Source organism: Moschus berezovskii, chromosome 25 (assembly GCF_049115385.1).
Source record: "Moschus berezovskii isolate FMDL1 chromosome 25, NW_MosBer_1.0, whole genome shotgun sequence".
Lineage (NCBI taxonomy): Eukaryota > Metazoa > Chordata > Mammalia > Artiodactyla > Moschidae > Moschus > Moschus berezovskii.
The window spans coordinates 48,085,633-48,109,805 of NC_142484.1; the positions used below are offsets into that span (position 1 = coordinate 48,085,633).

General features: G+C 42.0%; 1 protein-coding gene across 21 annotated transcripts in view; it reads left to right on the top strand.

Moving 5' to 3' along the window:
- The window catches only part of LOC148773924 (uncharacterized), a 139,404-nt gene that overhangs the window by 62,217 nt on the left and 53,014 nt on the right, over positions 1 to 24,173 (top strand). For 17 of the 21 annotated variants that reach the window (XR_016036382.1, XR_016036385.1, XR_016036374.1 and 14 more), the window contains one exon: positions 76 to 4,772. Coding sequence is in view for 3 of the 21 variants with exons in the window: in XM_088832252.1 (XP_088688378.1) it covers positions 5,431 to 5,490; positions 9,658 to 9,806 (209 nt within the window). In the remaining 18 variants the exon portion in view is untranslated. Of the gene's footprint in view, positions 1 to 75; positions 4,773 to 5,430; positions 5,491 to 9,657; positions 10,505 to 24,173 lie in introns of those variants that run through there. The other 4 variants (XM_088832253.1, XM_088832254.1, XR_016036384.1 and 1 more) reach the window with 3 other exon arrangements.

The following is a 24,173-nucleotide window of genomic DNA, read 5'->3' on the forward strand; positions in this document are numbered from 1 at the left end:
TAAAAGTTTCATATTCACAAATCGAATGATTGTTTATTGAAATATCCAAAACATCTACAAAATATCTTCTTGTAGAGAAGAACCTGAATCAAGCCCTGTTGGATCTGCATGGCCTGGCTTCTGCCCGCAGAGACCCCCACATCTGTGACTTCCTGGAGAACCACTTCCTAGATGAGAAAGTGAAACTCATCAAGAAGATGGGTGACCACCTGACCAACCTCCGCAGGCTGGCTGGTCCCCAGGCTGGGTTGGGTGAGTATCTCTTCGAAAGGCTCACCCTCAAGCACGAGTAGGAGCTTCTGGAGACCAGTGACCTTTGAAGAACCCACCTAACATCAGGGCTGCCTGAAGCCCCTCACTGCAGCAACTTGGCAGCTTTTTAACACCCTGGAGCCCTCTCTCAAGCCTTGGACCAAATGGAAACAATAAAGCTTTTTGCAGCATAAAATAAAATATCCAAAATAAGCAACTTATTAATTGAATGATTAAAATTAGATACTGATTTTAGCATAGTCATCAAATACGCTGAAATGTTTTTATAGCATGTGCTCCAGTGTTCTTGCGTGGAGAATCCCAGGGACAGGGGAGCCTGGTGGGCTGCCATCGATGGGGTCACACAGAGTCAGACACGACTGAAGTGACTTAGCAGCAGCAGCAGCAATGAACTAGCAATCAACTGTGTACTAGCAATGAACAGCTGCAAAATGTTTTTCTATGTGCTAGAAGGCAATGGCAAGCCACTCCAGTACTCTTGCCTAGAAAATCCCATGGATGGAGGAGCCTGGTAGGCTGCAGTCCATGGGGTCGCTACGAGTCAGACACGACTGAGCGACTTCACTTTCACTTTTCACTTTCACACATTGGAGAAGGAAATGGCAACCCACTCCAGTGTTCTTGCCTGGAGAATCCCAGGGACGTGGGAGCCTGGTGGACTGCCGTCTATGGGGTCACATAGAGTCGGACACGACTGAAGTGACTTAGCAGCAGCAGCAGCAGCAATTAGCAATTGGAAAATGAAAATATCTTTCACAATAGCATCAAACACCACCAAATGATTAAGTAAATCTAACAAAAGATATACACTACCACTGTACAGTAAACTACTGAACAATACTGGGAGAAATCTTCATTTCTAAATTAGTGGAGAGATAAACTGTATTAAGGGATTGGACAGTCTGATATTTTTAAGATGTTAATTATCTTAACATTTTGACTGATTCAACAGTCTCAGTCAAAATCCCAGCAGGATTTTCACTGGAAATTTAAATGTTGATTTTTAAATATTTATGGGAATGCAAGGATCTAGAATTGCCAAGAATTCTTTAAAGAAAAACAAAGATAAAGGATTTAACTACCAGTTTCAAAGCTTATTTTAAAACTATAAAAAATCAAAACAATCGTAAAGATAGACAAACCAATGAAATGGAATAGAGACTTCAAAATCAAATCTATACTTACATAGTCACTTTATAATAAAGGCATTACTGCAATTCAGAGAGAATGAATGGTCTTTTAAATAGATGTTTTTGGAGAAATTACATATTCTTATTTTGCTAAAAAAAGAAAGTTGATCCATTCTTCACACTATACACAAAATTAATTTCATATGAATCATAGTCCTAAATACAATGAAAATTTTGGAAGTAAATATCTTCATGACCTTGGAGTAGAAAAATTTTTCTTAAATAATACATCAGAGTGCTAAGCATAAAAGAAAAGATTTATTAACATAATTTTTTAAAATTAAGAAATTCTATTCCTTAAAAAATAAATACCATTAAAATGAAAAGGCAATCCATTAATTGGGAGAAGATATTTGCAATAAAAAACTCATTCAGAATAAAGAAAGTATTCCCATGAGTCAATAAGGAAAAGACAACTCAATATTTTTAAAAAAGGACAAAGACCTAGCTCTTCTAAAAAGAGGACATCCAAATGACCGATAATCGTGAAGGGACTCAGCCTCATGACTTTTCTGAGAAATGTAAATTAAATATTGTGATTTACAACAACACAGTGACCATATTAACTAAAACCTTTTTAAAAGCCTGAGAATTCCGAGTTTTGGTGAGAATATGAAGCAACTGGAACTCTCATTTTCCCCAGTCTAGAAACAGTGCGAGTGTTCACCATCAGGGGTGCTCAGCGCCCACTCTTCCTTCAGATATCAGCCCAGCTGTCATTTCTTCTGAGCAAGGTCCCTGACTCCTCAGACGAGGTGCACTTGCTACAGCTACAGGAATCGCTATGTAACATAAGGAAGCCTATGCTTTGATTGCGTCAGTTCAGTTCAGTCGCTGCCGACTCTTTGCGACCCCATGAACCGCAGCATGCCAGGCCTCCCTGTCCATCACCAACTCCCGGAGTCCACCCAAACCCATGTCCATCGAGTCGGTAATGCCATCCAACCATCTCATCCTCTGTCATCCGTGACCATGAATTCTTCATAGCTCTGAGCCGTTTTTATCAAGATTCCATCAGACCTTGCATCTTCCTGGAGACTCAGGGCAGACCTCAGCCACCAAGGACAGCTGAGGCATCCCTTGGTAGGACCAGAGATCTGAGCATCTCTTGCTTGCTGATTTAAGGCCACAGGTTTCGGATGCGACTGGCTCTTGCATCCCACACGCCAGTAGGTGCACACGCCCTTTGATGGAGCTTGAGTCTGGACCCTTGGAAGGGCTTCTTTGCAACGGGCACCTCTGTGACTCACCAGAAGCAGCCAGGACAGCATATTTTTTCTCTTCAACTTGCTGCCTGACTTCCTCAATTCTGTGACTTTTTGCCTCTGTTCTATTTCTACTTCATCTCGGGCCCACTTTCACTTTGTCTGGTAATTTTCCCTCTGTGTTGTCTGAAACTGCATTCTCTCCCTACCTGAAGACAATTTATGACCTTCTCATTCTTTTGTTATCCCCTCCTTAAACACTCCTCCGGCTCCAAGGGAACTCCAGTTCCTTCTGCAGTCCACTTTCTCCCCATCTGACAGCAGAGCTTTCACTCCTATGAAGTATGTGAATTTTTATATGGATCGCAGTTGTGACTTGATAATTAAGAGATTATTTCTAAAAATATGAAAATGTATAAATATATTTTTAAAATATAAAAATACACAGATGTAGATAAATGGATGGCAGTGGTTGCACAATATGAATGTACGTAATACCACTGAACTGTACACTTAAAAAATGATCAATGTGATAAATTTTATGTTATGTGTGTTTTGTGTTAGTCATGTCCGACTCTTTGCGACCCCATAGGCTATAGCCCCGCAGGCTCCTCTGTCCAGGGAAGAATACTGGAGTGGGTAGCCATCCTTCTGCAGAGGACCTTTCCAACCCAGGGATGAAACCCCAGTCTCCTGCATAGAGGCAGATTCTTTACCATCTGAGCCACCAGGGAAGCCCTATGAGTATTTTACCATAATAAAAATGGGGGAAAATGGGAAAAAAAGGAAAAAAAGAGAAATAGCACATTAAAGATACAAATAATAGACTGGAAGAGAGCAGACATTTACAAATTAAGTTTGCTCTTAGGGTGCATCTGGGTGTAAGTCAATAAAACTAAATTTAACATGACTTTTAAAAAATAAAAGATAAAAACAACACCAAGGAAAAAAAGAAAAGCAAATGCACCAATCAGTTCTTTCATAAAATTGTCTAACGATTTTTTTAAGGGTTAAAAAACAATTTTTTGTTTTTTTTTGTTTGTTTGTTTTACTTGTTTTTAAAGTGCTTTTTAAAAATTTATTTTGTTTATTTGTTTTTGGCTGCATTGGGTCTTTGTCGCTGCCTGTGGGCTTTCTCTAGTTGCAGTGAGCAGGAGGCTACTCTCTATTCGCAATGCATGGGCTCTCATTTTGGTAGATTCTCTTATTACAGAGCATGGGCTCTAGGTGTGGGGGCTCAGTAGTTGTAGCACACAGGCTTAGCTACCCTGGGACATGTAGAATCTTCCCGGATCAGGAATCCTGTGTCCCCTGAATTGGTGGGAAGATTTTTAATGCCTGGACCGCCAGGGAAGTCTGCTCCAACCAGTCTTGTGTTCAGAAAATTTCCAATTGTGACTTGCAGGTAGCTAGGAACCCTTTCCTGTGAAATGGACCACTGACACTTGGAAGACTTGATTGGAAGGGCAAAGAGGCACTTGTAAGCTCTTCAGGTGCTTGGGGATTGCATCCTATATGAAGAAACAAAGATGAAAAAGCAAATTATGCTAGATAATTGCCTCTAGTCTTTGAAGAGTCTGTAGAAACTATGAGCTAGAAGAAAGGTCAGAATATGTATTCGAGGTTTGTCCTTGGAGAAAAATACTATGAGCAAATTATACTAACTGCCTCGTTGGAACTCAAAGTATACATTTCAGTCATTTCTAAAAGAAAGGAAGTTTGGTTTTATTTACAAATGCAGTAAGTATTCCTGCCTCTGGGAACCATGAGTCCATTATTAAAATGATCAATCCCCAGCCTAGTAAAGTGAAATGACACTCCAGGTCATGAGAGGGAATGTCTTTTCTGTATAATACATAACACAAACTTGTTACTTCTGACTTTGGTACCAAGATTGCTTTTTTTCTTCCTAGGTTTATGTGCTATTTGTTGTCTGGGGAAGTCTTGGCCTTACACTCTTGAAGATACTTTTAGTCTGATTTTTTTTTTTTGGATCCTGGAGTTCCCTTGAGGAATCAGCCTTTGCACCGAGAAATAAATAAATCTTTAAAAAAATGATACAGGATGCTCGGGGCTGGTGCACGGGGATGACCCAGAGGGAGGATAAGGGGAGGAGGGAGGTGGGAGGGGGGGTTCAGGAAGGGGAACTCATGTACACCCGGGGTGGATTCATGTCAATGTATGGCAAAACCAATCAATATAATAAAAAATAAAATTAAAAAAATAATAATAATAAAAGAAAAAATCATTGAAGACTAATTTAAAAAATAAGCAAAAAACATAAACAACAGATAAATAAACAAAAATAAAGCTATTTCCACAATGTTTTTTTGGTGATTATGTTCATCATCTTTGCAAAAGCATGAAGCATTAGTTTCCCAGCTGGGGTGCAGTTGTCATATAGAAAATAAAATGTATTGAGGACGGTTGTTTTAGAAAGTTTTTACTTCAGAACCCTGAACAGCAGGAAGAAGGGAAATCTGAGTTCAGTCTCGTAACTTTGCTCCAGACTTGCCTTAAACTGGTCTCTGCTCCCTTGCTGGGCCATTCTCTGCTGAAGAATGGCACTGATAATACCCACTCTGCCTACCTGGCAGGCAGTTGACTGTGGGAAAAGGTGGCGTCTCAAATTCAATGCACATATAAGACGGTCCAGCATTCCTACAGCACGAGCGCACTGCCAAGGCTGATCTCAGTGCCTGGGAGCTGCTTTTCATGGAACAAAGACACTGAGGTTTACAGCTCCTTCTCTTTCTATTAAGGCCGCCAGCCACTCTTCTGCTGCCATCGAGCCCAATTAAACCCCTGCAAGGATGATCCTGGTAAGAGCCCCACTGTGTGACAGATACTTTGGGGATACATGGCTCTAGTCTTCAAGGAAAGAAGAAATACCTATGTGAAAAGTTGATGGAACACAGATTATAGGTAATGTCTTTGCCTAGTGTATTAGTTTCCTGTTGCTGTTCAATCGCTCAGTTGTGTCTGACCCTTTGCGACCCCGTGGACTACAGCACACCAGGCCTCCCTGTCCTTCACCATCTCCCGGAGCTTGCTCAAACTCATGTTCATTGAGTTGGTGACGCCATCCTCTGTCGTCCCCTTCTCCTGCCCTCAGTCTTTCCCAGCATCTCTCTGGTGCATAGTAGGCACTCAATAAATGGTTGCTTGAATAAATGATCAGATAGTTATACAGAAGGTGAGTGCGTGTGGAGGGAGACCTCTGTGGGCTGAGAAGTATGGTAGGGTCCCTGCAGAAGAGTGCTGGACCTGGCTCTACCCAGCTCGCAAGAGACAAGCGACAAGTTTCCAGTTGTTAAATACAATCATTATTAAAAATTAAGTTAAAGTTGCAATTAAATATATTGAAAACAAAAGTGGTAAATGCACAACTCCTTAATTACTTCACTTTTACCATTATCTGTACTCTTGAGGCTATTCAATTTTATTGTATCTGGTGACAGTTTTATTGTATCTGGTGATACAGTAATGTGCTACTGCTCATCTCTTCCTAGCTCTGCATATAGTGACATCACATTGAAATTAGCCAGAATAGAAATATCTACTCAATGGAAATCAGCAAATGTATTTTATTTGCTTATTTATTTGTTAGGTTCAGTGGGGGTTTTTGGTTTATTTTGTTTTCTGGAGTGTTGATTGTGAAATATTTACCAGGATAGCATAGCTTCCTTATAGTAGATGTCCCTGAAGGGTGGTAAGGATTCATGCTATAAGGTTGAGAGGAGGATTCTAGGTAGTAGAGAATAAGCAAACGTCTAAAAGAAGGCATAGTATTCACGTTTGGAGGCTCACATGTGTCCGTGTGTGTGTGTGTAGGAACTTGGGGAAGATGCGTGGAATCATCTCAGATGCGTCTACAACACTAGACTGAGAATTTTGGATTTTATTCTATAAGCAATGGAGCGTCAGTGAAAATTTTTCAGCGATAACAGTAACACATTTAGTAAATGTAGTAACACATTTAGTGAATGCTCAGTAAATTCTTAAGGAGTGAAGTGAAGGAGGGAGAGCAAACGCTACTTTTATAACTCTATATGCTTCACCAAAGTTGTTAAGAGTTTGCACTAATCATTCTGAACATGTGAGCTGGAGATGCACACCAGGGGGAAAAATTATTCTTTCAGCGGAAACTTCTCCAGATTTTAGCCAACTCAGTGAAATTAAACGAGATTGCATTTAGGCTGTGCTCTGAGCCCTGAAAAGAGAAAACTCATGGAAAAACAAAAGCCAAAATGTAGGGTGGCCATGGTCAGTCTGAGGAAAGTTCAACATGGTTATCCACTGCCAATAAACCTGCCAATATACTGTCTCCACTGAAAAGGTGAGCAAATGTAGTTTTCAGTATGTTTACTTAGGAAGGTGATTTCTCCCCATGGTTGAAGCTCATTAGCAGCAGCTGAAAGTAATTACAGGCCTGTTTAAAAGAGAGTCATGAGGTAGCTAAGTGCTAAGGTATAATACGCACTGTCGTCCATTCAGTGCTGCTCTTTGTGTCTTTCCTGTGATCCTGTGATTCAGGGAAGAGCAAGTGTTCTAAACATAAAGGGTCTTTCCATCTTTATTATAAAAAACACTACAAAGAGCCCAGAAAGAAAGCCCTGGAAGAAGAAGATCGTGTGTGCCTCTCCTCAGACATAAAGCACAAGATAGATCCAATAGCATGAGGGATGTCTGGACTCTAATGACCAACCCTCCCCTCTTGATGTGAATACAGATCTATAAGGAAAGAGAAAAACAACTTAAGTGGTAAAGGGAGGGCTGCTGCTGCTGCTGCTGCTAAGTCGTTTCAGTCGTGTCCGACTCTGTGCGACCCCATAGACGGCAGCCCACCAGGCTCCCCCATCCCTGGGATTCTCCAGGCAAGAACACTGAAGTGGGTTGCCATTTCCTTCTCCAAAAAGGGAGGGCAAGGAGAACTTAAAAATAACAAGAGCGGGTTTACAAAAGGACAAGAAAAACATAGAGATTGAATAAATTACAAAAGGACAAGAAAAACATAGAGATTGAATAAAGAACATGTATCCCTTTGTCTGAAAGGGCATGGCCCATCTCAACACAATGAAACAGGAAAACGTATTCATTGTATTTACTTGAGTCCCTTCAGTAATATGGTAAATGCTGATAAGAAATGATTATATTGCAAATATTATTTTCCCAGAAATGAGCCTACTAGAGAAATTTGCACTGTCAGTTTGATTTTCAGAACAATTATACACATATAACGTTTATACAACACATAGAGCTGGTCAGACAATTTGGTGATGATGATAAAGAAGCTGTCTTATCGAAATTTCCACGGAAATTTATATAATACAACCTAAATACAGAAACCCACCTGTTATTAAGACTCATTCAAAACCAGTCAACACATTACAAAAGGAAACTCTAAGTAATGGAGATACCAACCAATATCTCACTTGAGTTCAGCTAAATGTACCAAATAATCTACAAGGTGTTTCTAGTCTTGAAGGTTATGAGAACTTTATTTACTGTTTTGTAAAGCAGAGAAACCACTGGTGAATGGTTAGTTTAACCCACCCAGCCTGATTCAGAAGGTCGGATGCAGTGAAGAGGTCTTTCCCTGCTCTCTGCCATCCCCCGCGCAGCTGCAGACAGGCGCGATGCCCGCCCACACTCCCCACCTGTCGTGCAGCCCACTTGCTGTCAGTGAAAGCGCTGTCACACCCCAGGCTGTCACCTTAGACTCTTCCACCGCTGTCTGCTCCTTGAGGAGGAGCCAGCAGGCACACGCATCTCTCATTTGCCCTGCTCTCAGGTTGTCTTCGGAGCTTTGCTCCGCTGTATCTTATGCCCAGATCTAAGCTATGGCAAACGCGCAGCTTTTGAAAAGAATTTTGATCTTTTATGCTCCCCAGGCCTTTGCCTATCTAAGACTCTGTATACAGGGCTTTCCAGATGGCACTAGTGGTAAAGAACCCACCTGCCACTGCAGGAGACATAAAAGACACAGGTTCAACCCCTGGGTCAGAAAGATCCCTGGAGGATGTCATGGCAACTCACTCCAATATTCTTGCCTGGAGAATCCCATGGACAGAGGAGCCTGCAGGCTACAACCCACAGATAGGGTCGCACAGAGTCGGACATGACGGAAGTGACTTAGCACGCTTCCCCCTCTATATACAAAATCCTCTCCCTCACTCCTTCCCATGCCAACTCCTTCCCATGCAAACTCCTTCCCGTTCTACAAGACTCAGCTCAAGTCCAATAAGACTCTCTTTCCTTCTTCTCTCCTCTCTCTAGGAAATCACCTGTTGTTCTGTCTCTTCCTCTCCCTATGTTTTTCTAGCTCTATCCGTAAACCATGGCAGACCTGAGATCTTTCAACATTCAGCAAATATTCAGCGAGTGCTGACTAGGAGTCAGGAACCACTCTACCTGCTGAGGATGAAGACACGAACTCATGTCCTCATGAATCTCCACCGTAGCTGGAAAGGCAGGATCAAATCAACCAACCAACCACTATGTTGTGTTTCCTAACTCTGGTAAAGAAGACCTTGGAATTTTAGATTCTGGGGAAAAAAAGCAAGATAAAGCCTTAAAAATGCACACCGTGAATTAACCCAAGCTGGAAATGGCACCCCACTCCAGTGTTCTTGCCTGGAGAATCCCAGGGAGGTGGGAGCCTGGTGGGCTTCCATCTATGGGGTCACACAGAGTCGGACACGACTGAGGTGACTTAGCAGCAGTAGCAGCAGCCTTTTCCCAGTGATTTTATTCTCAGTGTAAGGAAACCTAAGGCACAGAGATGTGCATGGACTTAGTCAAGGAGGGTCACATGGTTCATCGGCAGCAGAGATAGATCCTCAACCCCATTTCTTCCTTGAATGTTGTTTTCATTCTTCTAAACCTGACAACTGTCATTTATGGTACAGCCTTGACTGTGATCAGGGTCTTTCCTTCCTCCAACTTTATATGACTGAAATATCACATTCTGTTCTTATATACTGCAGGCTTCTCTGGTGGCTCAGATGGTGAAGAATCCACCTGCAATGCAGGAGACCTGGGTTCGATCTCTGGGTTGGGAAGATCCCCTGGAGGAGGGAAAGGCTACCCACTCCAGTATTCTTGCCTGGAGAATTCCATGGACAGAGGAACCTGATGGGCTACAGTTCATGGGGTCGCAAAGAGTCAGACATGACCGAGCAAGTAAGCACAGCACAGCACTTATATACAGCAAACTGATTATATATTCTTATGTATGTAAAGGGCTTCCCTAATAGCTCAGCTGGTAAAGAATCTGCCTGCAATGCAGGAGACCCTAGTTCAATTCCTGGATTGGGAAGATCCCCTGGGGAAGGGTTAGTTACCCACTCCAGTGTTCTTGGGCACCCCTGGTGACTCAGATGATAAAGAATCTGCCTGCAATGTGGGAGACTTGGGTTTGAACCCTGAGTTGGGAAGATCCCCTGGAGGAGAGCATGGCAACCCACTCCAGTATTCTTGCCTGGAGAACCCCCATGGACAAAGGAGCCTGGCGGGCTACAGTCCATGGGGTCGCAAAGAGTCAGACATGACCGAGCAACTAAGCACAGCACACAGCACATATGTAAAATGATTAGCTAACACCTCCAACCCATCAGATTATTACTGTTTATATTTTGTAGTGAGAACATCTAAGATCTATTCTCTTAGGAACTTTCAAGTATATAAGAAGGACTGTAAGCTATAATAACCATACTGTACATTAGAGCCCTGGAACTTATTCATCTTATAGCTGAAAATTTGCTTTCTTTGACCGATGTCTCTCCATTACACCCAACCTATGGGAAGCGCCATTCCAGACTCTGCCTCTCACGTCTTTATCCGTTCATTCACTGATGGACACTTAGATTGTTTCCATATCTTGGTTACTGTGAATTATGCTGCAGTGAACATGGGATACTGATAAACTCAACTCAGAATGAATTAAAGGCTTGAATGTAAGACCTGAAACAATAAAACTCCTAGAAGAAAATATAGGAGGTGAGCCCATGAGGATAGATATTGGTAATGGTTTTTGAATTTGACACCAAAAGCAAAGTCAACAAAAGCAAAAATTAATAAGCGAGACTGAATCAGTGTCTTTTTCATAGTAATCGTGTAAGGTTATTTGCATGAGGTTGAGTGTGTGGTCCAAAGCCCAGCTGATTTGCCAAACTGTGGTTTAGCCAGAGTGGTCAGCTTCCTGTAAAGGCCATTGCTCAGGAGGGTCCCTGAAATGCTAGAGGAGAAATGATTTTAGAAGGCAGGACTCTAAAATGTAGCTGCATTTCCTGGGCCTCCTTCTCATCTCTTCTCATCTGCCATGTTTCTGACTGCTGCTCTGGTTATGTGAAATGCTGATTGGCAGGACAGCTAAACCAGGGACGTGTTCTGAATGGACACCTTTGCCATAATGATTACAAGTGGTTGTGTGAGATTTCTGTTAGAAAAACAATCTGAATGGAGACTTACATTTGGCACATCAATTCTGAGTCTGTGATTTACAGCACCTTTGTGAGGGTCTGGATGTGCAAACTGGTGCTAAAGGCGGAGAAGAAGGCAAGGTGCCCCCTGCAGCCTTTGCTTGTGTCATGGCCCATCTGAGGTGCCCTCCTTCGTATGTTCATTACCAAATCCATTTTTCTTCCGAGTCCTCCTTCTCAATGTGGCCAGACTACTGTAGCCTTGGCTGAGCTCCCCTCCCTCTGAAGTACTGTTCTTTCAAGGTTCTTAAAACACTTTTTTCTTTTTTTTTGTTTAAACCAGGGTTTCTTAACCTCAGCTTTGTTGACATCTGGGGCTAGATGATCCTTTGTTGTCCTGTGCGCCCTATGATGTTTAGCAGCTCTTCAGCCTCTGTTCACTACATACCAGAGCACTGTGTCCAAGTCATAATGATCAAAAATATTTCCAGGATGTCCCGGGTGTTCCAGTGGTTAAGAATCTGCCTGCCAGCACAGGGGACATGGGTTCAGTCCCTGGTCGGGGAGCTAGGATCCCGCATGCTGTGGGCTAACTAAGACCGTGTGTGACAACTACTGAGCCTCGTGTGCTGCAACCACTGAGCCTGTGTGTTGCCACAGCTGAAGCCGCACACCCTGGAGCCCATGACCCACAGGAGCAGCCCCCGCTCCGGCACCGCGACTAGAGAGCAGCCGCCACTCGCTGCAGCTGCAGAACGCCAGCAGGCGGTTACGGAGACCAGTGGAGCCAGTTAGTTAAAAAATAGTTCCAGGCACAGCTGGATGTCTTTTGGGGGACAGAGTCACCTGGGACTGAGAAGCATTGATTTAAACTCTCATACATGTATTAGTAGCAACAGCAGCAGGAGTGCATTAGGCATTTCTGCACTGAGTACTTTGCCAAGGGCTTTCCACAGTCTGTCACTCTTGATCCTTAGGTAACGAATATCGCATGAAGGATCCTAGCCCCACTGTATGCATGGGAAAACTGAGGCTAACTTGCCCAGGTCACAGAGCTGGAAAGTGATGGGGGCTGAGATGCAAAAACAGTCCTCCAGACCCAGAGCAGATACTTATTAAAAAAAAAAGAAAAAACTTTAAAATTTTGTATTGGGTTATAGCCAGTCAGGAGAAGGGAATGGCAACCCACTCCAATATTCTTACCTGGAGAAGCCCATGGACAGAGGAACCTGGCAGGCTACAGTCCATAGAGTCACAAGAGTTGGACACAACTAGTGACTAAACCACCACCACCAGAACCAATCAGGGTTTTCCCAGGTGGTACTAAGTGGTAAAACCTGCCTGCCAATACAGGAGAGGTAAGAGACACAGGTTCGATCCCTTGGTTGGGAAGATTCCCTGGAGGAGGGCACGGCAACGCACTCCAGTATTCTTGCCTGGAGAATCCCATAGACCGAGGAGCCTGGCGGTCTGTGGTCTATAGGGTCGCACAGAGTCGGACACAACTGAAGCAACTTGGTGAGCACGCACATAGCCAATCAGAACAGGTCCTTAAAACCACCATTCTGCCCTGCTTGGTTTCTGTTCCTGCCAGCAGCCCCTCAGCCATGTGTTGATTTTTTTCCCCTCGGCACTGGTAAAAAAAAAAAAGCAGTAGTTTTCCAGCACTCAGTGAGCCAGACTTTTTTAACACCTCAAAGCCTCTAGTACCAGTCAGCTGGCGCCCTCTCGTCAGACGTGTGGGTCTCAGGCCCTTTGGGCCCCTCTGCTAATTCCAGAAATCCAGAACCAGCTGTGCCGTAGCCCCTCCTGGGAGATCTAAGTTCCTCCTCAGCAGGGGCTCTCTTCAGGCGTCTGAATTTTAATCATCTCCGCCTCTTCCCTTTGCCCCCCAGCCCAGGGCAGCAGCTGCTTCCTGCATTTGTTGCCTCTGTGCTACTTTCCTTCTGGCTTTTCAGTTACCTACTTAACAGTTGTTCATGCCCAACTAGCAATCCTTACATTAAACTGTCTCGATTGTGAAATAGGGCTTCCCTAGTGGCTCAACAGTAAAGAATCTGCCTGTTAATGCAGAAGACAGGGTTTGATCCCTAGGCTGGGAAAATCCCCTGGAGAAGGAAATGGCAACTTACTCTAGTATTCGTGCCTGGAGAATCCCATGGACAGAGGAGGCTGGTGGGCTACAGTCCATGGGGTCGCAAAACAGTTGGACACGACTGAGCAACTAAAACAACGAACAGCAGCATTGTGAAATAACTGGTGTGGTTTCTGTGTCTTGACTGGACCCTAAGCAAGACAGAGTCTCCCCAATATTTATCACGATTCATTGCTAAATACCCTCAGAGACCAAGGGCAGAGCTGAATATATTTATTTTATGTAACTCAGGAGATTAGCATGTATATTCAGAGTTTTGATTGTGGCTCCTGGGAATTGTGATATTTATTAAGAATGTTAACATATTTAATCTTATTTTTGATATTATGAAGAGAAATAAAATAGAGACTCTGGTACAAGCAACAATGAAGATTTATCATCTGATGTTATTCTATGTTTCTTGTGGGGCCTCTGAATCTGCAGGTAATAGGCAAAATCACTGGAGAGACAACAGAATCTGTATGAAATGAACTTTTTTAAAAAGGTACACTTAATACAGCAATAAACCATTGGTAGGAAATTAAATTGAAACAGGAGAATGGGATTTCCTTGGGGGAATTTTGGATCAGCACACTAAGGGATTTCTTCAAAAAAAGAAATTGATGGGGAACCAAGGATAGGATGATAAATCCGTTTTGATTAACAAATGCTTTTTCCCTTAAGTGACAGATATGAACATTAATGAGTTCTAATCATGGAGAAAGCATGCTTCATGCTTATATCCCCAGCATTGCAGCTTTAATAACTTTTCCAGGTTCCGAGCTATGCCTCCAGACTCTCCGAGGGATTCAGTCACACAGTTTCTGTAATAATCCTCAACTTGATTCAAAAGGCTAACCTGATACCTAAAACACCCGAAATTATGTCGAGGCATTTCCATGTTATCTGCTCCCAAGGGTTTCCATAAGCTCCCTAGAGGAGTAGCAATCAAATGCAGGAGAACCTGAGATTTACATAGACAGCACCTTCCTGAGGGGTGACTCCAGTTCCTTCAACTTGAGTCACGGGGTCCCAGCAGCCCCGCAGTGACTGCAGTCCCGTCAGGGCCCCTCACTGCTCCAACAGCTGCTCAGACCTCCCCACAGAGACCTTGCTGCTCTGAAGAATGAGGGCTTCTTGGTGGATTAACCAAGGTTTCCCCACAAGTCTTGTCATTACCCCCGTAACATTTCTTCTTTTCCCATGTGTATATGTTAATTGCTCAGTCGGGCTCAACTCTTTGCAACCCTGTGGACTGTAGCCCTCCAGGCTCCTCTCTCCATGGAATTCTCCAGGGAGCTACCAAACCCATCCGCTGTGCAGCTTCAGATTCCTTTTCATGAGGGGAAAAAAAATCTTTGTTTGCTTGGTAGGGTATAAGACTATTCAGAGAAGTAATGTTCCTGTTCCTTGCAACCAGATGTTTCAGCCAAAATGATGCCAGCTGGTTTTGATTGTATCAGATTGGTTGGTCAATTCACTTTAACCAAAGAAACAAAAACACCTGTCAACTAAATGCGTTTGTACATCTTAAGTACTTCAGTTGTGTCTGACTCTTTGTGACCCTATGGACTCTAGCCGACCAGGCTCCTCTGTCCATGGAATTTTCCATGCAAGCGTACTGAAGTGGGTTGCCATTTCCTCCTCCAGAGGATCTTCCAGACCCAGGGATCAAACCCGCATCTTTTAACATCTCCTGCATTGGTGAGCGGGTTCTTTACCACTATTGCCAGCCGGGAACAAAATAAATCTGTTGTGTGAGCAATTGCATTGAGCAGCTACACATTTTGATTTCAGTCTTTGGCCATGCTGAACAGGGTTGCCTGGGAGTCAGCACCAGGAGGCTTCCTGTGACCTTCCACTGGAAGAGAAGATGCCGTAGAAAGCACGTGCAGTCATGAGTGGGTCCATGTTTCATCCAGGTTTCAATTTAACAGTCTTGCCATGTGTCTTTTTTTTCTGATAAGGAGACTCCCCCTTTTTCACAGTTTAGAACAAAACTTTGCTAATTACATTTACCATACTATTTCCTGATCATTAGTAATAGTCTTTTTCCTCCATCATTATCTTCTTTTCTATTCTAATTGTATCATTCTTTGGAAAGTTCTTTAAGATACTTTAAAATTGGGGGTAGAAACAGATGCAGTATAAATATAGATTTTCATGCATACATAATTTGCTTAAGATTACACAATAATTTAAGGTGACTGCAGTCTTTTTTGAAGGGCTGACTTAAAATAATAGAAATTAATCTTATTTTCTGTGGAACTTCTCTTTTATGCCCTCGGTTCCTTCATGTTTTTCATCCAGGAAACAGCACTGCAAACTTCTCCAGAAATGATGAAATTAGATGGCTGGATTGCTCCCTACAGAGCTGAGTTTCAAGGTTTTTATGTGTTTCTTTCTAGGGGACAAATGGCACCGATGTCAATAAATAGTACTTGTTTTCTAAACTCAGGAATGAATCAGAAACATTGCTGTTTTTGAGGACCAAAGTGTCACAAGCTGTTTCAAGCATCCTCTGACCCTCTTCTGTGTTCCTTAATTCACTGCTCGCTCTTTGAAAATAAGACTATGAAATTCAAGTTTGAAAATATCTAAGGGCTTTGACATAGCTGACCTAAAGAAACAAAAGAATTGTTAAAGCTTATAGTCAGAAGGGTGGAGAAGTAGAAGGAGACATTTCTCCAAGAAACTAAAAGGTACAGGCTGCTAACGTGGAATGGTCTTTATGTTCCTTCTCAGAGAAAGTTAACATTCTGGTTTCCAGAGAATTAGAGTAAGATTTATTGTTTTCTCATTGCCAGCCATTATGCTAAGAAATTTGTGAACACTTATCTCACTATTTCTGTAAGAAGTCCATAAAATAAAAAACACAGTAAAGTAAGTCCTCTCTTCGAGGAAGGAAATATGTAATCTAAAGGAATGTCCATCAACTTTAAGAAAGAAAAATATAAAGGAAAATACTCCTGAAAGAACTTAGTTTGTACAGATGCTATGTTCTAAAGGTCTTATTCAGGGCTGGCAAAGTAACTGGAGGAAAGCCAGAGATCCACAGTCCCCTTGTTGATCCTGAGTAGGACAAAATTGATTATATCACCTCCTCTGTCAAAGCGACACTTCCCTGTGATGCTTTCCTCCTGGTCCCGAAAAACTCTCATGATGTTAAAAATCTTATTAAGAAAATCTGCTTTTACCAATGTGTGTCTAGATGTCAAGATTTAAAAAGCATGTTTTAATAATTGTAGAAAGTCATTAATATAAGGTGAATATATCATGAGTCATTTTACATGTAACTGAACTTAAAATGAATTTGACTTTCTTTTCTCTGTCCCTTTCGTCTCCTGTCTAAAACTAAATTCAACATTCTTTAACACCATAAGAAAATAAAAATAGTTCTGGTGTTTTAGATAACAGTCATTCTGTCATCTTCTGCCTGCACTGGTTCAAAATAGATATTAAGATACCTCTGGCAATCATAAAATAATCTAAAACAGCACAATTCATTTTTTATTTTAATTGAAATATATTTGATTTTTGTTGTGCAGTTGCTCAGTTGTGTCCAACTCTCTGCGACCCCATGGACTGCAGCACACCAGGCTTCCCTGTCCTCCACTATCTCCTGGAGTTTTCTCAAACTCATGTCCATTGAGTCGGTGATGCCATCCAACCATCTCATCCTCTGTCGCCCTCTTCTCCTTCTGCCCACAATCTTTCCCAGCATCAGAGTCTTTTCCAGTGAGTTGGCTCTTCACATCAAGCAGCCAAAGTATTGGAGCTTCAGTCATGCTGAATGGGTCATCAGTACTTCCAATAAAAATTCAGGGTTGATTTCTTTTAGGATTGACTGGTTTGATCTCCTTGCTGTCCTCAGGACTCTCCAGAGTTTTTTCCAGCACCATAATTGAAAAGCATCAATTCTTCAGCACTCAGCCTTCTTTATGATCCAACTCTCACATCCTTACATGACTACTGCAAAAACTGTAGCTCCTACTAGACGGATCTTTGTTGGCAAAGTAATGTCTCTGCTTTTTAATATTCTGTCTAGGTTGGTCATAGCTTTTCTTCCAAGGCGCAAGTGAATTTTAATTTCATGGCTGCAATCAGCATCCACAGTGATTTTGAAACCCAAGAAAATAAAGTCTGTCACCATTTCCCTTGTTTCCCCATCTATTTGCCATGAAGTGATGGGGCTGGATGCCATGATCTTAGTTTTTCGAATGTTGAGTTTTAAGCCAGCTTTTTCACTCTCCTCTTTCACCCTTGGCAAGAAACTCTTTAGTTCCTCATTGCTTTCTGCCATTAGAGTGGTATCATCTGTATATCTGAGGTTATTGATATTTCTACCAGCAATCTCGATTCCAGCTTGTGCTTCCTCCAGCCCAGCATTCCTCATGATGTACTCTGTGTATAAGTTAAATAAGCCCGGTAACAATATACAGCCTTGACGTACTCCTTTCCCAATTTTGAACCAGTCCGTTGTTTCATGTCTGGGTCTAACTGTTGCTTCTTGACCTGCATACAGGCTCCTCAGGAGCCAGGTCAGGTGGTCTGATTCAATATTTTTATAGATTATACTCCTTTTAAAGTCACTATAAGACATTAGCTATATGCCTTGTGCTGTATAATATATCCTTGTATCTTCTTTATTTAATCCCCTTCCCCTATCTTGCCCCAGCCCCCTACCCTATCCCCACTGGTAACTACTGTTTCCCTGCATCTGTGGGTCTGTTTCTGTTTTGTTATATTCATTTGTTTTATATTTTAGACTCCATATATGAGTGTCAAACATCCAGTATTTGTCTTTCCCTGTCTGACTTATTTCCCTAAACATAATATCCTCCAGCTTCATTCATGCTGTTGTAAATAGCAAACTGTTATTCATATATATATATATATATATATATATACACACACACATATATATACCACATCTTTATCTATCCATCTGTGTTGATGGGAACTTGGATTGCTTTCATATCTTGGCTATTGTAAATTATGCTTCTGTGAACACTTAGATCCATATTCTTTTTGATTTGGTGCTTTTGGTTGTTTTATTTATTTATTTATTTTGTATATATACCCAGGAGTGGAATTGCTGGATAATATGCTAGTCACCTCATGCGAAGACTTGACTCACTGGAAAAGACTCTGATGCTGGGAGGGATTGGGGGCAGGAGGAGAAGGGGATGACAGAGAATGAGATGCTTGGATGGCATCACTGACTCGATGGACATGAGTTTGAGTGAGCTCCGGGAGCTGGTGATGGACAGGGAGGCCTGGCGTGCTGCGATTCATGGGGTCGCGGAGAGTCGGACACGACTGAGCGACTGAACTGAACTGAACTGATGCTAGTCCTAGTTTCAGTTTTTTGAGGAACCGCCACACTGTTTTCCACAGCAGCTGTGCCAATTTACATTCCTACTAACAGTGACGAGGATTTACTTTTCTCCACATCCTTACCAACATTTCTTATTTGTTGTCTAGCCATTCTGACAGGTGTGGGGTGATATCTCATCGTGGTTTGAATTTGCCTTTCCTGATAATTAGTGATGCTGAGCATCTTTTCTTGTGCCTATTGTCCATCTGTTTGCCTTCTTTGGAAAAAATGTCTATTCAAGGAACTTCATAGACATGAACTCATTTTTTATTGGATTTTTTTTATATTGAGTTGTATGAGCTGTTTATATATCTTGGACTTTAACCCAATAACAAATATGTCATTTGCAAATATTTTCTCCCGTTCAATAGGTTTTTTTTCACTTTGTTCATAGTTTCCTTCTCTTTGCAAAAGCTTTTAAGTCCCACTTGTTTGTTTTTGCTTTTGTTTCCCTTGCCTGAGGAAATAGATGCAGAAAAATATCATTAAGATATGTCAGAGTGTACTGCATATGTTTCCTATAACCAATGTCTTAGTGCTACTATGAGAATTTAGATGTGAAGATGAGTTAAAACCATACCCTTCCCAGTGCCGGGTACATGGGCGGGACTTCTCTGACGTGGATTGCCTTCCTTCTCTGGGAAAAGGAGGATCTTATTTTTCTTTCAAGTCTGCTTAGCCAGTGTTGCCCAAACTCTGAGATTTCAAGCTTTGTTTGTGCATTAGTCTCCTAGAGTGCCATAGCAAAGTGCCAGACACTAGGTGGCTTGACTAGCAGACATTTATGCCTCACAGATCTGGGGGTTAGAAGCCTGAAATCAGGATTTGAGCTTGTTGGTTCCTCCAGCGGGCCCTGAGGGCAGGGTGTGCCTTGTGTGCTTCTCCCATTTCCTGGTAGCCTCAGCTGTCCCTGCCTCACAGATGGTGCTCTTCCTGTGTCTTCACGTTGTCTTTCTTCTACTCATATATGTCTCTGTGACCAAATTTCCTTTTCTTTTTTATAAGGACCCAGTCTTATTGGATTAGTGCTGACCCTAAAAATTTCATTTTAGTTTGATTGCCAACAAATATCTGTATAGTCAAAGCTATGGTTTTTCTAGTAGTCATGTACGGATGAGAGCTGGACCATAAAGAAGTCTGAGCACTGAATAATTGATGCTTTCGAATTGTAGTGCTGGGGGACTCTTGAGAGTCCCTTGGACTGCAAGGAGATCAAACAAGTCTGAAGGAAATCAACCCTAAATATTCATTGGAAGGACTGATGCTGAAGCTCTAATACATTGGCCATCTGTTGTGAAGAGCTGACTCATTGGAAAAGGCCTTGATTCTGGGAAATATTGAAAGCAGGAGAAGTGGGCAGCAGAGGATGAGATGGTTGGGTGACATCACTGACTCAATGGACATGAGTTTGAGCAAACTCTGGGAGATGGTTAAGGACAGGGCAGCCTGGCATGCTGCAGTCCATGGGGTCACAGAGTAGGACATGACTTAGTGACTGAACAACAACCTATTCCAAGTTCTACTTCCCAACAAAGTTACATTCTAAGGTACTGAAGGTTAGGACTTCAGCATATTTTTGCTGGGACACAACTCAACACATAATAGTTTAGTTGTTTTTTAGAAAATTTGAGTAGCTAATGTACAATTGCTAGTTCTCTGCTTTGTTTTTGTAAAGCCAGGCCTTAAAGTCTTAAAAGCAAAATGGCTGCCATCTATTAATTCCACCATTTCAAATATTTTGAATACTGGAAAAAAATAAGGAAAGTTTATTATACTGCGGCTGTCATTGCTTTCACAATGTTTTTCAAAAGAAATCTTGGATGGGAGTGTAGGAGACAGAATATTTGAAGTTTTGGGCTATTTTCTCCACTAAGATACGACTTGATATGTATTTATTTACCTCTCATGGTGGGAGTTCTGAGAATTATTAGAAGATTTTATTTGAAGATCAGGGTGCATATTACTAAAACAGCAACAACAACAAAACCGTTCCTGACTGCCAGTGCTGTCAGTTTAGTTCAGTTCAGTCACTCAGTCATGTCTGACTGACCCCACGAATCATAGCACACCAGGCTTCCCTGTCCATCACCAACTCCCGGAGTTCACTCAAACTCATGTCCATCGAGTTAGTGATGCCATCCAGCCATTTCATTCTCTGTCGTCCCCATTTCCTCCCACCCCCAATCCCTCCCAGCATCAGAGTCTTTTCCAGTGAGTCAACTTGTCACATGAGGTGGCCAAAGTATTGGAGTTTCAACTTTAGCATCAGTCCTTCCAATGAACACCCAGGACTGATCTCCTTTAGAATGGACTGGTTGGATCTCCTTGCAGTCCAAGGGACTCTCAAGAGTCTTCTCCAACACCACAGTTCAAAAGCATCAATTCTTCAGCAAACAGCTTTCTTCACAGTCCAATTCTCACATCCATACATAACCACTGGAAAAACCATAGCCTTGACTAGACGGACCTTGGTTGGCAAAGAAATGTCTCTGCTTTTTAATATACTACCTAGGTTGGTCATAACTTTCCTTCCAAGGAGTAAGTGTCTTTTAATTTCGTGGCTGCAATCAGCATCTGCAGTGATTTTGGAGCCCCCAAAAAATAGTCTGACACTGTTTCCACTGTTTTTCCATCTATTTCCCATGAAGTGATGGGACCAGATGCCATGATCTTTGTTTTCTGAATGTTGAGCTTCAAGCCAACCTTTTCACTCTCGACTCTTACACTTTCATCAAGAGGCTTTTGAGTTCCTCTTCACTTTCTGCCATAAGGGTGGTGTCATCTGCATATCTGAGGTTATTGATATTTCTCCCAGCAATCTTGATTCCAGCTTGTGCTTCTTCCAGCCCAGCGTTCCTCATGATGTACTCTGCATAGAAATTAAATAAGCAGGGTGACAATATACAGCCTTGACGTACTCCTTTTCCTATTTGGAACCAGTCTGTTGTTCCATGTCCAGTTCTAACTGTTGCTTCCTGACCTGCATACAGGTTTCTCAAGAGGCAGGTCAGGTGGTCTGGGATTCCAATCTCTTTCAGAATTTTCCACAGTTTATTGTGATCCACACAGTCAAAGGCTTTGGCATAGTCAATGAAGCAGAAATAGATGTTTTTTTCTGAAACTCTCTTGCTTTCTCCATGATCCAGCAGATGTTGGCAATTTGATCTCTGGTGCCTCTGCCTTTTCTAAAACCTGCTTGAATATCTGGGAGTTCACAGTTCACATATTGCTGAAGCCCGGCTTAGAGAATGTTGAGCATGACTTTACTAGCGTGTGAGATGAGTGCAATTGTGCAGTAGTTTGAGCATTCTTTGGCATTGCCTTTCTTTGGGATTGGAATGAAGACTGACCCTTTCCAGTCCTGTGGCCACTGCTGAGTTTTCCAAATTTTCTGGCATATTGAGTGCAGCACTTTCACAGCATCATCTTTCAGAATTTGAAATAGCTCCACTGGAATTCCATCACCTCCACTAGCTTTGTTCATAGTGATGCTTTCTAATGCCCCCTTGACTTCACATTCCAAGATGTCTGGCTCTAGGTCAGTGATCACACCATCGTGATTATCTTGGTCATGAAGATCTTTTTTGTACAGTTCTTCTATGTATTCTTGCTACCTCTTCTTAATATCTTCTGCTTCTGTTAGGTCCATTCCATTTCTGTCCTTTATTGAGCCCATCTTTGCATGAAATGTTCCCTTGGTATCTCTAATTTTCCTGAAGAGATCTCTTGTTTTTCCTATTCTGTTGTTTTCCTCTATTTCTTTGCACTGATTGCTGAGGAAGGCTTTCTTATCTCTCCTTGCTATTCTTTGGAACTTTGCATTCAAATGCTTATATCTTTCCTTTTCTCCTTTGCTTTTCGCTTCTCTTCTTTTCACAGCTATTTGTAAGGCCTCCCCAGACAGTCATTTTGCTTTTTTGCATTTCTTTTCCATGGGGATGGTCTTGGTCCATGTCTCCTGTACAGTGTCACAAACCTCCGTCCATAGTTCATCAGGCACTCTATCTATCAGATCTAGTCCCTTAAATCTATTTCTTACTTCCACTGTATAATCATAAGGGATTTGGTTTAGGTCATATCTGAATGGTCTAATGGTTTTCCCTACTTTCTTCAATTTAAGTCTGAATTTGGCAATAAGGATTTCATGATCTGAGCCACAGTCAGCTCCTGGTCTTGTTTTGCTAACTTTGTTTTGCGAGACGCCAGCTCTGGCCATTGCTGTAGGGTGCGTGTATGAAGTTCATTAAATTATTGGTAATTTGTCATTCTTATACTATGTAGTTTATGTATTAGTAAGTGCTGTAGACAATGTTTGTGTCTCCCCCAAATTCATATGTTGAAGCCCTAATTTGCAGTGTGATCCTATTTCGAGGAGGGGTTTTGGGGAGGTGATAGGTCAAGAAGGAGGAGCCCTTATGAACGAGATTGTGCCCTTTGAAGAAGAGACTGCAGAGAGATTATTTCTCTCCTGGATATGAAAGGACACAGCAAGAAGACACCCAGTGTGCACACCAGGAAGGAGCTCCCACCAGGAACCAGTGCCACCGGGGCCTTATCTTGGACTGCACAGCCTTCAGAGCTGTGAGAAATAAGGATCTGTTGTTTAAGCCACCTAGTCTATGGTATATTGCTAGAAGACTAAGACAATAAAACAAAATCAGAATTCTCCTTAAAGTTCTTGCTAATACACTTGTCGTGTCAGCACATCTTAGTCGGCCCGCTTCCTGCAGTGCTGGTCAATTTCTTCTCCCAGTGAAGCAGTTTCGAGTACTTAACTTATCTCTTGGGAGATCCACAGGAAAGTTGAGTTCTAGGCCACCTCCAAATCAGGGAGCAAGTTGTTTAGTCGTCAGATTTTCTATGTAGAAGAAAACTTTCATCACTCGTGCGTGTCTCTCTCTGTCTCTCTCCTCTTTCCATCTATTTTGTATGGGCTTTGAAACTTTCCAGCAAAAAGTACTCATAAGTAGGCAGCTTATTAGACTCATTTCAGACAGTTTCATAAACAAGCATTGTTTAGATCATTTGCCTTCAAAAATAATGGTGGCTCCCTCCTCTCTGGCTTATTTTCCTTTTTTCTCCTGGTAATTATCTTTCATTTCTGTACCCTTTGAGTCTTCATCACCTAAAGGAAACATCAGCTCTTTGACGCTACGAGGCAGCTGGCTTGAGACTCCTTTTTACTGTTCTTTGATACCAGTGCTATTGTTACCTATACAGTAGAGATGCTGCATTTTAATAGTTTATGTAGCATTTAACTAAGAAATAGAATGTAGTGGGATGTGATTTATGAGACTCATTAACCACGCTCTGGGGAGTCTAGTTGGTCTTCTTACATGTATTTTTACCTTATAGTACAAGTCCTTATAATGAACTTCAGCCCCAGAAGATGTTTACCAAATTGTTTTTTTTTTTTCCCAATTTAAACACCTAATGAAACAGCATTTCATGAAATGAGAATACCTTTGAATAAAATGCCAACTTTAAAAATAACTGAGATTTCATATGCGAGAAATGCCAGTTGGGTTTTGCGGCATTGTGAACTTTGTATCTGGATTTAATTTGAAA